The 14,612-nt window shown below is 44.6% G+C and overlaps 1 protein-coding gene across 1 annotated transcript; it reads left to right on the top strand.

The window, feature by feature from the left end:
- Positions 1-679: 679 nt before the first annotated feature.
- LOC137332076 (glutaredoxin domain-containing cysteine-rich protein 2) lies at positions 680-14,379 on the top strand. Its single transcript, XM_067995798.1, has 2 exons — positions 680-1,018; positions 14,200-14,379. The coding sequence occupies exons 1-2, from the start codon at positions 680-682 to the stop codon at positions 14,377-14,379; spliced, it is 519 nt and encodes a 172-aa protein (XP_067851899.1).
- Positions 14,380-14,612: the final 233 nt, after the last annotated feature.

Raw genomic sequence — 14,612 nt, 5'->3', positions numbered from 1 at the left:
GAGGGCCAGAATTGATGGAATCTATGGACCTGGACTTTTCCACATTCACCTGAGGAAGGAGGAAGCCTCCGAAAGCTTGTGAATTTCAAATAAAATTGTTGGACTATAACTTGGTGTTGTAAAATTGTTAACAATTGTCTCCACTGGGGAGGGGCAGAGAAGATAATTAAGTAATATGCAGATTTAGAAAAAAAATCTTTAATATTAGACAAGTCTTTCTATTCCACAGTAAGCTTTAAAGTAGGGCAGTGAAGAAAGTTTGCTGGAGCAGTACAAAATTCAAAGCTGTACAAGAATAATGGTGCTGCTTCTGCTGCAACACACACACACATGGTTGCAATGTGTTTGAGCTAAAGGTCTATTATCCAGATATATAATTAACAAAATGAATGTAACAGTACAGCTCCGACAATGACTCTTATTTTAATTGCTGCCTAAAACTAGGTTGCCCTGCAATGTTGTAGATACTTACACACTCGTGTAATTGTTTAATGAGTTGGTTTCAGCCTCATACATATGATCCCATCACTGAATTATACATTGCGAGGAAGCGAGAGCAGAGGAGGCTTATCCGCAGCACACTCTGTGAATGAGTTCGAGACGCTTTAGACAGAGTTGAGTTCTTCTTAGTTTTTGAGATTTATCAGGTATTTCTGCATTGAACTGACTAAATTTGTGAATGGAGGAACTCCGCAGTAAATTAAGTAAGAAGTTTGAACCCAAGAAAGTGAGATTCCGCATCTCTTCTGCTTACAGTGGCCGTGTCCTGAAACAGGTTTACGAGGATGGGTCGGAGTCAGAGGAGCCTGAGGATGAGAGTCCCCGTGGGTCACTTAAAACACAATTAAGTGAAAGGTTCGAAGTGGGGCTAGCTGGAGCCCAGGAGCGCTGGGACTCAGCTTGCCCTTCTTCAACACGCTTAATAGCACAAAGAATAAACGTGTTTAGAGACGGAGACAGGTACAGCGTGACAGGTGGCCAGAACCTATTCAGCGACCTGACAGCAACCCGTTCCAAAGTAAGTCCTTCATTATACCATGACCGTATCAATTTCTTAATTAGACTGTGGAGCTCACTTTAAAATGGTTTTCAAACTAGGATCTGCAAGGGGATCCCAGGGTCCTAGAGATCATTGTACTTTTGTCTATCAAGGGCTGGGAATATTGTGCTTTTTTTGGAAGTCTAGGTACACTCTGTTTGTAGGGCTTTCCAAAGTCCAAATGGAACATCACCATCAAAGAAGTCAAGGAGATTGTTTAGGCAGGAACTCCCCTTTCTGAATTTATGCTGGTTGTTGTTTACTAGATTACCATACAGGTAATTCTCAAATTTACTCTTACTAATCAATTCCATATTTTGTGCAATACTGAACTAAGACTAATGAGTCTGTAGTTTTCATGTTAGCCTGTTTCCAATCCACTAAGATCTCCCCAGTGATCATTAATTCCTTCTTAATGACTTTCAGTGCCTCACTAATCTCCTCCCTTGTCTCTTTTAGATAAATATCTTCCATCCCTAAGATTTATTTGTTTTGAGCCATTTATTATTGCTCCTTATGTTGTTCCAACCCACACGGACTGTGTTCACTGGGTCTCTTCATGTCCCCTTCAGTAGCCCTTCTAACCTTCCCTCACCGTGAACTGTTCTAGCTTTAGGTTAGCAACTCACCATCCTATAGGTTTTGTCCTTACAACAAACATGACTATCCACTTTCCTGAGCAAAGGGTCTTCATGCTGTTCAGTCTAACAAACTGACCTCACATAATTGGACAAGGTTAGCCTCTTTGTTCCAAGGTGTGGTCAGGGTATAAATGACTGCGGTCACAGTGCCACTGGTATGTGTCCCTGGTCCCCCATTCATGACCTGTCTGGCTGTGGAATAGTGACAGAACTGGATTCAGTGTTATGCTCTCTATACTTAATGTCCAGAAACAAAAATAAAAAGAATGTAACAAAGTGACCTATCTCAGAATCTGAAGAGCAAGTGAACTGGTTCTATTAAAATTAAAGAACTTACAAGTCCTGTAGTCCTCCCGCAATGGGGAAGTAGCTTGATTCTACCCAGGATGGCATCGTTGAAATCAGGAGCCCATTTTGTGCAAATTGTGGTGCAGATTATTGTCCCATAATTGTGTGCTACAGCGTGCTGAAGGGTTCCTAAAAGTGACCTGTTTGGGCTTATGGCCCTTGAGAAAAGACAGTGAAAAATACTATATCATAATATGTATCCAAATCATATGTAAGCCACACAGTACCATATCGGAATCAATTGTTAGCTCTTATGGGAGTGGACCGTGCATGTACAGAGCTTAACACTGACGTACAGGAAATGGACGGTATTAGATGTGACGGAGTTCCTTGTTACCATTAACCCTGTGTATTGCATAATTTTCTCACCTTGTGGTTGGATTTCTCCAACACTCTCCTTGGCAGTCTTTGCCCATCTACCATTCTTAAAGTAGGGACAGATCTTTCAACTTCGACAGGAAAATGGGTGGTAGCGGATCAGCTGCCCATTATACACTCCACCTGATTTTCCTTTCCACTGACTTCAATGCCCCCACTGAAGTTGAAAGTTCTGTCGTACAAGTCATCCAGAATGCCACAGCCATGTCCTCTCCTAAACTAAGGCCTACATTTCCATCATCCCAGTGCTCCCTAAGCTCCACTGGCTTCCCGTGTCCCAGAGAATTTACTTTAAGACTTGCATCCTCAGCTTCAAATCCATCCATAACCTCACCCCTTCAGGAAGGCAAATGGTATGTTGGCCTTTATTGCAAGAGGATTTGAGTTTAGGAGTAAAGATGTTTTACTGCAATTATATAGGGCCTTGATGAGTATTGTGTACAATTTTGGTCTCCTTACCTAAGAAAGGATATACTTGCCATAGAGGGAGTGCAACAAAGGTTCACCAGACTGATTCCTGGGATGGCGGGATTGTCGTATGAGATTGAGTAGACTAGGCCTGTATTCTCTAGAGTTTAGAAGAGTGAGAGGTGATCTCATTGAAACATACAAAATTCTTACAGGGCTCAACAGGGTAGATGCAAGGAGGATGTTTCCCCTGGCTGGGGAGTCTAGAACCAGGGGTCCCAGTCTCAGAATAAGGGGTAGGCCATTTAGGACTGAGGTGAGGAGGAATTTCTTCACTCAGAGGGTGGTGAATCTTTGGAATTCTCTACCCTAGAGGGCTGTGGAGGCTCAGTCAATGAGTACATTCAAAACAGAGATCGATAGATTTCTAGATATTAAAGGCATCAAGGGATATGGGGATAGTGCAGGAAAATGATGTTGAGGTAGAAGATCAGCCATGATCTTGTTGAATGGCGGAGCAGGCTCGAGGGGCCGGATGGCCGACTCCAGCTCCGATTTCTTATGTTCTTGTGTTCTTATGTTCCTATCTCTGGGATCGCCTCCAGAAGATCATCCCTGTCCGCACCCTCCAGTCCTCCAACACCGGCCTACTTCTCATTCCCTACTCCTTTCGTTTCACTATCTGTAGATGCCCTTTCATCCATTTTGTCCCACTTGGTGGCCACTTGCTATTCATTGCCCTGTAAAGGTTCCGAGATGTCTCTTTGTATGTAATGAACGCTGAAGAAATCTAAGTTGTTGCTGACGACTAAAGTCAAATCCCCTGTGATAACAGGTTTAAAAAAGATTCTAAGCCTATAGGTATAGCCTGAAAATTACAGTGAGCAATGCTATCATATGAATGCTGAGCCTATTATCTCAAATTTCTCTGTTATATAAGCAGAGGCAATAAACTATTTGTTTTAAAAGGATTACCATCTCCATTATAATAACGGAGAGAGGAATTTGATGCAATGCGTTAAGCATGAATACATCACACAGTAATTTACTGATTTCTTTGTATGTTTGGACATCATTTTTGCTAATGTTTTGGTCATTAAATTTTCAGTTATTTAGTTGAGATGTAATCATTACTGATGTATCTTTATCAATGTACAGTGCTTTCCGGTTGAAGGCATATCAAATAAGAATTTAATATGCTAAGTATCTTACGTCTATTAAGCATGTATTGACCATGGTAGTGCAGTATGTGTATGAGTTATACATCATGTCTCTGCATTCCTAGCCATCAACAATACTGAATTTTGGAAAAATTATCATCTACACCAGCAATCTAAGGATCATAAAGGCACCGCTGACTCAGAAAGAGCTCATAAGTAAACTTCTCCAAAATCAGCCCTCATCTGAAGACACAGCAAACCTGGATGGAAAAGGAGAGGATGAAGAAAAAAGTGAAAAGCAGCTAGGGACAGCTGAGGTACTTCATACAATTTTCCTCCTTAAATAAAAAAAATCCTAATTTAAATTGCTCATAGTAAATTAACAAAATGCATCCTTTTTAAAAATTTCTGATGTTTAAAGGCTTAAAATCTTCAGATCATATCAACCTTGATATCAGTACTGTGTTCATCTATTATACATATTTAAAACACTTACTCTACTCGTTCTGGATATTGATCTGCGGACTATAATCAATTCCCCACACGCCTCTCCACTGTGGGTATTGGAGAAACAGTCTTGTTACTTAAAACCCCATTTGGTGTCCATTTAATTTGTATGGATTGGATTCTTCAATTTGAAGTAAGTTAATAAAAGACCTGCCTGATATAGGTTCTATTGGGGGATGGATACAGGCTTCTCCTCATTAAAGATTGATCAGTGGTGTGATAAATGTCAATATTTACCTTCTTGTTCATGTCAACTGTCAACTTGGTTGAATCCCAGTTGTGCTCCTTTCATTCTCTGTTCCAACCATGACATTATCCAGAAGAGAGGTTGATATGTAACAGGGAAGCTAATTTTAGTCATAATATTGAATAGATAAAGTCAGGATTTTAAACTTTTGATCACCAGTTAAAGGATAATCATTTCTCAGAACTTACAAAGTGCAACGTTAGTTCAAGAATTTATTTGCACTTTTTGTCTTAGGAACATAGGAACAGGAGTAGGCCATTCAGCCCCTCGTGCCTGCTCCGCCATTTGATAAGATCATGGCTGATCTGTGATCTAACTCCATGGGCTCGATGTTACCAGGCCTGCGGGTTTCCGGCGGGTTGGGTTTCAGGAGCGTGGTCAACACGCTTGGTGAAATTAGTGGGTTGCCTGTGCGATCGTAGCAGGCAACACACCAATAGGAATCAATTACCTGCTCCTCCGGGGTCCACGGCGCTGGTCTGCGCGTCGGGCGGGCTGCGCATGCGCAGTACGATCTGTCAGCTGGAGGCTCTCTAGTTAAAGGGGCAGTCCTCCACTGACAGATGCTGCAACCAATTGAACAAATTTCAGCATTGAGCAGCCCAGGGGGAAGGCTGCTCCCAGTTTAATGATGCCTCACCCCAGGTATCATCAGATGGGGTGAGGAGGAGGGCGAAGACAGAGATCTTCCACCCGGCGGGCGGGAGGAAGCGGCCAGCCTCTGCCACCAAGAAGGCCTGGCTCGAGGTGGCAGAGGGGGTCACCTGCGCAACCAACATATCGCCCACCTGCATACAGTGCAGGAGGTGCTGCAATGACCTCAGTAGGTCAGCCACAGTGAGAACACAAAGTCTTTCCCCTACACTCCATCTGCCACAACACTGCCCCAACCCCACATCTCCTTCGGCACCGCCAACACTACTCTGTCACATCACCCCTCATACCCACTCAAACCCCATCCACATCTTACCTCCACCTACTCACCTCGCCAGTACTCATCCTGCCACTAACACGCAACCCAATCCTCATACAATCTCATGGCTCTATCCCATACTCACCCTCTCGTGCATCTCCCTCACGGCCAGCCTCACTCAACCTGCCACCACCTGTGCTGCAGCCACAGGGCATGCATCACATATGTGCAGTAGGCAGCGTAAGGCAAATGTTTCGTGAGCATGAAGGGGGTGCACAAGGGTGTCTGAGGGTTTGCCATGGGTGTTACCTATATTGAATTTCAGAGCAACAAACAGCACACATTATATTGGCACCACCACTGCCATGTCTCCGCGAATCCTGTCTGTTGTGTCCAATAATGCCCGCTCCTGGGTATCACTATGAGGACCCACCACTGATGCCACCCATCGTGTTACTGCAGAGTAGGTGCAGGTGTATTTGCAGGGCTCTTCCGCGCAGACCACTGAGAGACATCGGCGGTGTAGCCGGCTGCACCCTGGAAGGATGTGGAGGAGAAGTTGTGGAGGGCAGTGGTGACTTTGGCAGCGACAGGTAAGCACTTGGTGCTGGGGCCAGCCAGGAGCAGCTCAGCATGAAAGAGGCTGCAGATCTCCACGACTACATGTCGAGCGAATCTGCGCCTCCGTGTGCACTGCTGCTCGGAGAGGTCCGGGGAGCTTCGCCTCGGTCTGTGGACCATGTGGCGAGGGTAGTGCCCTCTGCGATGCGTCTCTCTCTGCGGTAGCCCTCCCTCCTGCTGTGCAGGTGGGCGTGCAACAACACCGTGTTGGGGGGCTCCACGTCTCTGCGGCGGACCGCGTGGACTGCGAGGCTGCTGGGGCTGGTCATGCTGTTCGTCCTCCGAGGGTGTCCACACACCACCCATCTGGCAGGTGTTGGTCTGAGGGGTTGTGCAGGGTAGGTGGGTGGTTCCTCGGACTGGGGCTGCGGTTTCGTGTCGGTCTGTCCTCTGCCTTGGCGGGGGGGTGGTGGGGGGCAGGGGTTGCCCTATGTGACGCGGTGGCCTCCTGCGTGGGTGAGGGCTCTCCCCCGTGGAGTGCACCTTGACAGCTGCCACAGGCTGCTGGCTGCAACACGCCTGGTTGGAGAGAGACTGTTTCCCCCAGTGTGTGAAACAGTCTGCGATGCAGGTGAAATCCCACACTTCCTCTTTTGACAGCTGATTCAGCTCATTAACTGACCTCAACAAGCAAGGTAAGTACTCTCAAGTGGAACCCCGCTGGCTTTAATTGCCTGCGGGATTCCCACCAGCGGGGGCCACGCACGCAGCCCCGCACGTCATCGGGGAACCCGGAAGTGGTCGGGTCACGTGACCTCATATCGGGATTTTCGGGGCCCCCCCGCTGGAAACCCGCAGGAAACCCGACCCTAAAATCGAGCCCCATATACCTGCCTTTGGCCCATATCCATTAATACCTTTGGTTGCCAAAAAGCTATCTATCTCAGATTTAAATTTAGCAATTGAGCTAGTATCAGTTGCCGTTTGCGGAAGAGAGTTCCAAACTTCTACAACCCTTTGTGTGTAGAAATGTTTTCTAATCTTGCTCCTGAAAGGTCTGGCTCTAATATTTAGACTGTGCCCCCTACTCCTAAAATCCCCAACCAGCGGAAATAGTTTCTCTCTCTCGACCCTATCTGTTCCCCTTAATATCTTATAAACTTCGATCAGATCACCCCTTAACCTTCGAAACTCTAGAGAGTACAACCCCAATTTGTGTAATCTCTCCTTGTAACTTAACCCTTGAAGTCCGGGTATCATTCTAGTAAACCTACGCTGCACTCCCTCCAAGGCCAATATGTCCTTCCGAAGGTGCTCACAGTACTCCAGGTGCGGTCGAACTAGGGTTTTATAAAGCTGCAGCATAACTTCTGCCCCCTTGTACTCCAGTCCTCCAGATATAAAGGCCAGCATTCCATTAGCCTTCTTGATTATTTTCTGTACCTGTTCATGACACTTCAATGATCTATGTACCTGAACCCCTAAGTCCCTTTGAACATCCACTGTTTATAACTTTTTACCATTTAGAAAGTACCCTGTTCTATCCTTTTTTGATCCAAAGTGGATGACCTCACATTTGTTTACATTGAATTCCATTTGCCACAGTTTTGCCCATTCACCTAATCTATCAATATCGCTTTGTAATTTTATGTTTTCATCTACACTGCTTACAATGCCACTTTGTGTCATCGGCAAACTTAGATATGAGACTTCCTATGCCTTCATCTAAGTCGTTAATAAATATTGTGAATAATTGAGGCCCTAAGTCAGATCCCTGTGGGACTCCACTAGTCATATCCTGCCAATGTGAGTACCTTCCCATTATCCCTACTCTCTGTCACCTTTCGCTCAGACAACTTCCCAACCAAATCCGTACTTTTCCCTCGATTCCATGAGCTTCTATCTTAGCTAACAGTCTCTTATGTGGGACCTTATCAAATGCCTTCTGGAAGTCCATATAAATAACATCCATTGACATTCCCCTGTCCACTACTTTAGTCACCTCTTCAAAAAATTCAATCAGGTTTGTCAGGCACGACCTACCTTTCACAAATCCATGCTGGCTCTCTCTGATCAACTGAAAATTCTCGAGGTGTTCAGTCACCCTATCCATAATTATAGACTCCGGCATTTTCCCCACAACAGATGTTAGGCTAACTGGTCTATAATTCTCCGGTTTCCCTCTCTCTCCTTTCTTAAAAAGCAGAGTGATATGTGCAATTTTCCAATCTAGAGGGACAGTTCCTGAATCTAGAGAACTTTGAAAGATTATAGTTAGGGCATCTGCAATGTGCTCACCTACTTCCTTTAAAACCCTGGGATGGAAACCATCTGGTCCTGGGGATTTGTCACTCTTTAGTGCTATTATTTTCTTCATTACTGTTGCTTTACTTATGTTAATATTAATCGAGTCCCTGTCCCCAATTCAATATTAGTTTTCTTGGGTTTTCCGGCATGCTATTCTCTTTTTCTACTGTAAATACTGACGCAAAGTAATCGTTCAACATGTCCGCCATTTCCCCATTGTCAATGACAATATCCCCACTTTCAGTTTTTAAGGGGCCAACACCGCTCCTGACCACCCTCTTTTTCCTAATATAACTATAAAAGTTCTTCGTATTGGTTTTGATATCCCTTGCAAGTTTCTTTTCATACTCTCTTTTTGTAGCCCTTACTATCTGTTTTGTGACCCTTTGTTGATCTTTGTATCGTTCCCATTCGTCAGGATCTGTGCCATTTTTTGCCTTTTTGTATGCCCTTTCCTTATGTTTTATACTGTCCCTTATCTCTTTAGTTGTCCTTGGCTGTTTTTTTTGGCAAGTAGAGTTCTTGCCCCTCAGGGGTATAAACCGATTCTGTATCACATTAAATGTTTCTTTAAACATTTCCCAATGATCATCAGTCGTTTTACCCATTAACAGATTTGCCCGGTTTACTGTGGACAGTCTCTGTCTCATCCCATTGATGTCGGCCTTACCCAAGTCTAGAATCTTAGCTGCTGATTCACTTTTTTCCCTTTCAAACACCACATTGAACTCCATCATGTTATGATCGCTATTGGATTGATGTTCACGCACAGTTAAGCCGTTAACTAAATCTGGTTCATTACTCATTACTAAATCTAGTGTGGCTTGCCCCCTTGTTGCCTCTAGGACATACTGCTGTAGAAAACTATCCTGGACACACTCAAGAAATTCACTACCTTTCTGACAGTTGCTCGTCTGCTTTTCCCAATCTATGTGAAGGTTAAAGTCCCCCATTAAGACCACTATGCCTTTCTTACACGCTTGTCTAATCTCTGCATTTATACAATCTAGCACTTCAGAGCTGCTGCCAGGACTCCTAGATACAACTCCCACTATAGTCTTACATCATTTCCTATTTCTCAATTCAATCCATAAGGTCTCTGTTGGCTGCTTACCTCTCGTTATATCCCCCTTTATCATTGAAGTGATTTCCTCTCTAATCATTAAGGCTACTCCTCCCCCACTTCCATTTTCCCTATCTTCTGTTGGTGGAAACTAATTAAGAATAAATCATTACTTACCTGCAATAATTATATTTTGTTTTCTTTGCTCTATTGCTTTCTGCTGCCTCTTATTTCGTAACTGACCTCCATTGAGGTTGGTGGAAGAATCAATAATATTGAGCAGTGAAGACTGGATAAGTTCCTGTCACTATAGCTGACACGGAAAAAGGCAAAAACAGTTATGATAGAGGTTAAAAAGAAAGATTTGCATTTATATAGCACCTTATCACAGCTCTCTTTGGTGACTCAAAGCTCTTCACATATAATTAATTACTTTAGAGCACAATGGCTGCTGTTATGTAAGAAAACACAGCAGCCATTTTGGGCATAGCAAGATCCTACAAGCAGCAATTAGATGAACTGCCAATTAACTTGTTTTTGGTGGTGTTGGTCGAAGGAGGAATGTAGTCTAGGACACCGGGAGAGTTCTTTGTTCTACTTTGCACAATGCCATGGGATCTATAATTTCACGCTGAATCACTGAAACAAGCAGATCGGGCCTCAGTTAACATGTTGATTGTGTGCTTGAGACATGGAATAGGGCTTAAACCCACAATCTTGTGACTCAACGTCAAAAGTGCTACCAAATGAGCCAAGCTGCTGCATAGTTCTTTACAAGAAGCATTAAAAATGCAAGCAACATAAATAGAATTTGTTAAAATAGCAATTCTGGTGGTATGAATATACAATACATGATTATTTACTAAAATAAAAATAAATTAAACACATAATTCCAGAGAACCATAGACGTTTACAGCACAGAAGGGGGCCATTTGTCCCATTCTGTGCCAGTGCTTTGCTACAGCAATTCAAAATGAATCCCATTACCCTGTGTTCTCTCTCCCCATAGCCTTGTATTTTTGCCTGCTTCAAATATTCATACGATTTTCCCTTAAATAAGCAATAGTCTCTGCCTCAACCTCTCCCTGAGGCAAAACATTCTATGCTCCAAAAACTTCTGTGTAAAGAAATTTCACCTAGCTTCTCTCCTCAGTCTCTTAGTGATAATTTAATCCGATGACCTCGTGTCGCCAACTCCCCTAACAGAGGAAATAGTCTTTCCCTATTCAGTCCATTGAAACTCCATCATAATTTAAAAAACCTCTATTAAATCTCCTCATGGGCTTCTCTGCTGCAATGGATATAGTTCCAGTATCTCAAGTCTGTCCACACAACTACAGTTTTCTATCACTGGCATCATCCTGGTCAATCTACACTGAACATTCTCTTTGGCTTTAATGTCCTTTTTATAATGGAACAGCCAAAACTACACACAGTACTCTAATATTGATGGATTGGAAGATCTGACATTAGAGATTTGATTTAATTCAGAGGCTAAGACACTCAGGGGTAGAAATTCCGCAGAGGTCTCCTGATCTCCCACCATAACTTCAGGAGAAGATGAGCAGCAGCCAGAAGTGCCGAGTGGATGATCCATCTCAGCCTCCTCCCGATATCCCCACCATCACGGAAGCCAGTCTTCGGCCAATTCGATTCACTCCATGTGATATCAAGAAACGGCTGAGTGCACTGGATACAGCAAAGGCTATGGGCCCCGACAACATCCCAGCTGTAGTGCTGAAGACTTGTGCTCCAGAACTAGCTGCACCTCTAGCCAAGCTGTTCCAGTACAGCTACAACACTGGCATCTACCCGACAATGTGGAAAATTGCCCAGGTATGTCCTGTCCACAAAAAGCAGGACAAATCCAATCCGGCCAATTACCGCCCCATCAGTCTACTCTCAATCATCAGCAAAGTGATGGAAGGTGTCATCGACAGTGCTATCAAGCGGCACTTACTCACCAATAACCTGCTCACTGATGCTCAGTTTGGGTTCCGCCAGGACCACTCGGCTCCAGACCTCATTACAGCCTTGGTCCAAACATGGACAAAAGAGCTGAATTCCAGAGGTGAGGTGAGAGTGACTGCCCTTGACATCAAGGCAGCATTTGACCGAGTGTGGCACCAAGGAGCCCTAGTAAAATTGAAGTCAATGGAAATCAGGGGGAAAACTCTCCAGTGGCTGGAGTCATACCTAGCACAAAGGAAGATGGTAGCGATTGTTGGAGGCCAATCATCTCAGCCCCAGGACATTGCTGCAGGAGCTCCTCAGGGCAGTGTCCTAGGCCCAACCATCTTCAGCTGCTTCATCAATGACCTTCCCTCCATCATAAGGTCAGAAATGGGGATGTTCGCTTATGACTGCACAGTGTTCAGTTCCATTCGCAACCCCTCAAATAATGAAGCAGTCCGAGCCCGCATGCAGCAAGACCTGGACAACATCCAGGCTTGGGCTCATAAGTGGCAAGTAACATTCGTGCCAGATAAGTGCCAGGCAATGACCATCTCCAACAAGAGAGAGTCTAACCACCTCCCCATGACATTCAACGGCATTACCATCACCGAATCCCCCACCATCAACATCCTGGGGGTCACCATTGACCAGAAACTTAACTGGACCAGCCATATAAATACTATGGCTAATAGAGCAGGTCAGAGGCTGGGTATTCTGCGGCGAGTGACTCACCTCCTGACTCCCCAAAGCCTTTCCACCATCTACAAGGCACAAGTCAGGAGTGTGATGGAATACTCTCCACTTGCCTGGATGAGTGCAGCTCCCACAACACTCAAGAAGCTCGACACCATCCAAGATAAAGCAGCCCGCTTGATTGGCACCCCGTCCACCACCCTAAACATTCACTCCCTTCACCACCAGCGCACAGTGGCTGCAGTGTGCACCATCTACAGGATGCACTGCAGCAACTCGCCAAGGCTTCTTCGACAGCCCCTCCCAAACCCGCGACCTCTACCATCTAGAAGGACAAGAGCAGCAGGCACATGGGAACAACACCACCTGCACGTTCCCCTCCAAGTCACACACCATCCTGACTTGGAAATATATCGCCGTTCTTTCATCGTCGCTGGGTCAAAATCCTGGAACTCCCTTCCTAACAGCACTTTGGATGAACCGTCACCACACGGACTGCAGCGGTTCAAGAAGGCGGCTCACCACCACCTTCTCAAGGGCAATTAGGGATGGGCAATAAATGCTGGCCTTGCCAGCGACGCCCACATCCCGTGACCAAATAAAAAAAAAGAAATAGTTTTAAACGGCCGTTTACACCGTTTCTCTAGGGTTTCTGCTGATCTTCCACTGAAGTTATGGCAGGAGAACTAGAGAACCCCTTGGAAATTCCTGGAGTCAGTGAGAAAGGATGCATTCTGGCCTACGACTGCCAAAGGGTCTATTATAAAAACAGAAAACGCTAGAAACACTTAGCAGGTCAGGCAGCGTCTGTGGAAAGAGAAACAGAGCTAATGTTTCAGGACGATGACCTATCGTCAGGTTTGGTATGTTGGGGAAAGCAGGTTTTTCAGGGAATGAATTACAGAGACTAAATTACAGGTCAATGGAAATTTCTCTTAATCAACTTCACTACACAGCAATTATGATCTTTTTCTCTTTTTAATCTGCTTTTCCTGGTGAGATTCTCTCTTTGCTGCACCACATCAGCCCTAGGGCCCAAATATAACAACACCACCAACTGACATCATGCAGTTTATTTGCTGAGAGTCAATATGATAACTCAAGGTCATCAATGCTCCTGGATAAATTTTAAAATGAAACAATAGTTTCATCGCACGGCCGCTCCCAGTTTGAACCTAATGAGATAAACCATGCCTGTGAAATGCCTGAGTCCTCAGGAAGGGTTTTGATTTACTGAATAGGGAAAGATTATTTAATTTTGTTGGGGAGGCAGTGGCAATTTAAAATTATCATTAAGAGAGTGAGAGGAGAGGTTAGAAGAGATTTCTTTACAGAGGGTTGCTGGAGCATGGAATGCTTTGCCACAGGAACTGTTTGAGTCAGAGACCATTGCAGCTTTTAAGGGAAAATTGGATAAGTATTTGAAGCAGAAGAAGAAACAAGAGCAATGGGGAGAAAGCAGTGGAATTAGTTTTGGATTGCTCTACCAAAGAGTTAGCATGGAGATGATGGGCCAAATGGCCTCTTTCTGTGATGTAAACTTCTATGGTGGCATTTAATGCTATTCAGTCACATCCAGTAAATTGTCTGTTTTTTTTCCAAAGGGAGTCACCCAAAGCAGTACCATGAATGATAGGATGTGGCTTTATGCCCATGATTCCCTATAAAGTGAGATCTTATTCCATGCTGTGCCATGTGGGCGAGCAGCGAGTGAAGAACAAGTGCTTCCCCACATGGAGGGAAGAAGAATGGGAAGGAGGGTCAACCCAGGGTGTGTTTGAGCAACTCTGAACAGCTAGTTACAGAGCAGCATTGGTAGAGGCATTAGGAACAGATCTCTTATATGTGGTACATGGCACATGGAATGAGAGACTTAAAAAAAGGGAACAAATATTAAAATCGTACACATAACGAATGGTTATTCACATACAATGAAATGCCCTTCACCGTCTGATTCCTGATTTCTAATCTGTTTCAGGAAAGTGAATCTGAGCCTAGGTGCCCACAGTGCGATGGGGCAGGATGTGCCCCCTGCTCTTTGTGCCATGGAAGCAAACTCTCAATGTTTGCCAACCGATTCAAGGAGTCATTCAGAGCCATACGATGCCCAGGATGCAATGAAAACGGACTGCAGCCATGCCAGACCTGTGCGCAATAAAAGCGCTAAAACATTCAATATGCAGACTACTACCAATATCCTACAAACTCTGCTATTGAACTTACAACCAGTCCGATACCGAGCCTTTGTTGGAAAGTGTAGATTTTTTTGTGGGGGGTGGGGTGGGCCGAGGAACCTGGCCCTTTCTGATACAGTTGAACAGGGATCTGAAGAGAGGGTGCTGGAGGAAAGGGAAACAATCTGTTTATACAACAGACTTTGGAACAAGTGGC

Source organism: Heptranchias perlo, chromosome 14, assembly GCF_035084215.1.
Source record: "Heptranchias perlo isolate sHepPer1 chromosome 14, sHepPer1.hap1, whole genome shotgun sequence".
NCBI lineage: Eukaryota > Metazoa > Chordata > Chondrichthyes > Hexanchiformes > Hexanchidae > Heptranchias > Heptranchias perlo.
This window is presented reverse-complemented; position numbering and strand designations above follow the sequence as displayed.

Coding starts and splice junctions, on each gene's coding strand:
- LOC137332076 (XM_067995798.1), top strand. CDS start 680: ATGGAGGAACTCCGCAGTAAATTAAGTAAGAAGTTTGAACCCAAGAAA. Junction 1,019..14,199: donor TGACAGCAACCCGTTCCAAA/GTAAGTCCTTCA, acceptor AATCTGTTTCAG/GAAAGTGAATCTGAGCCTAG.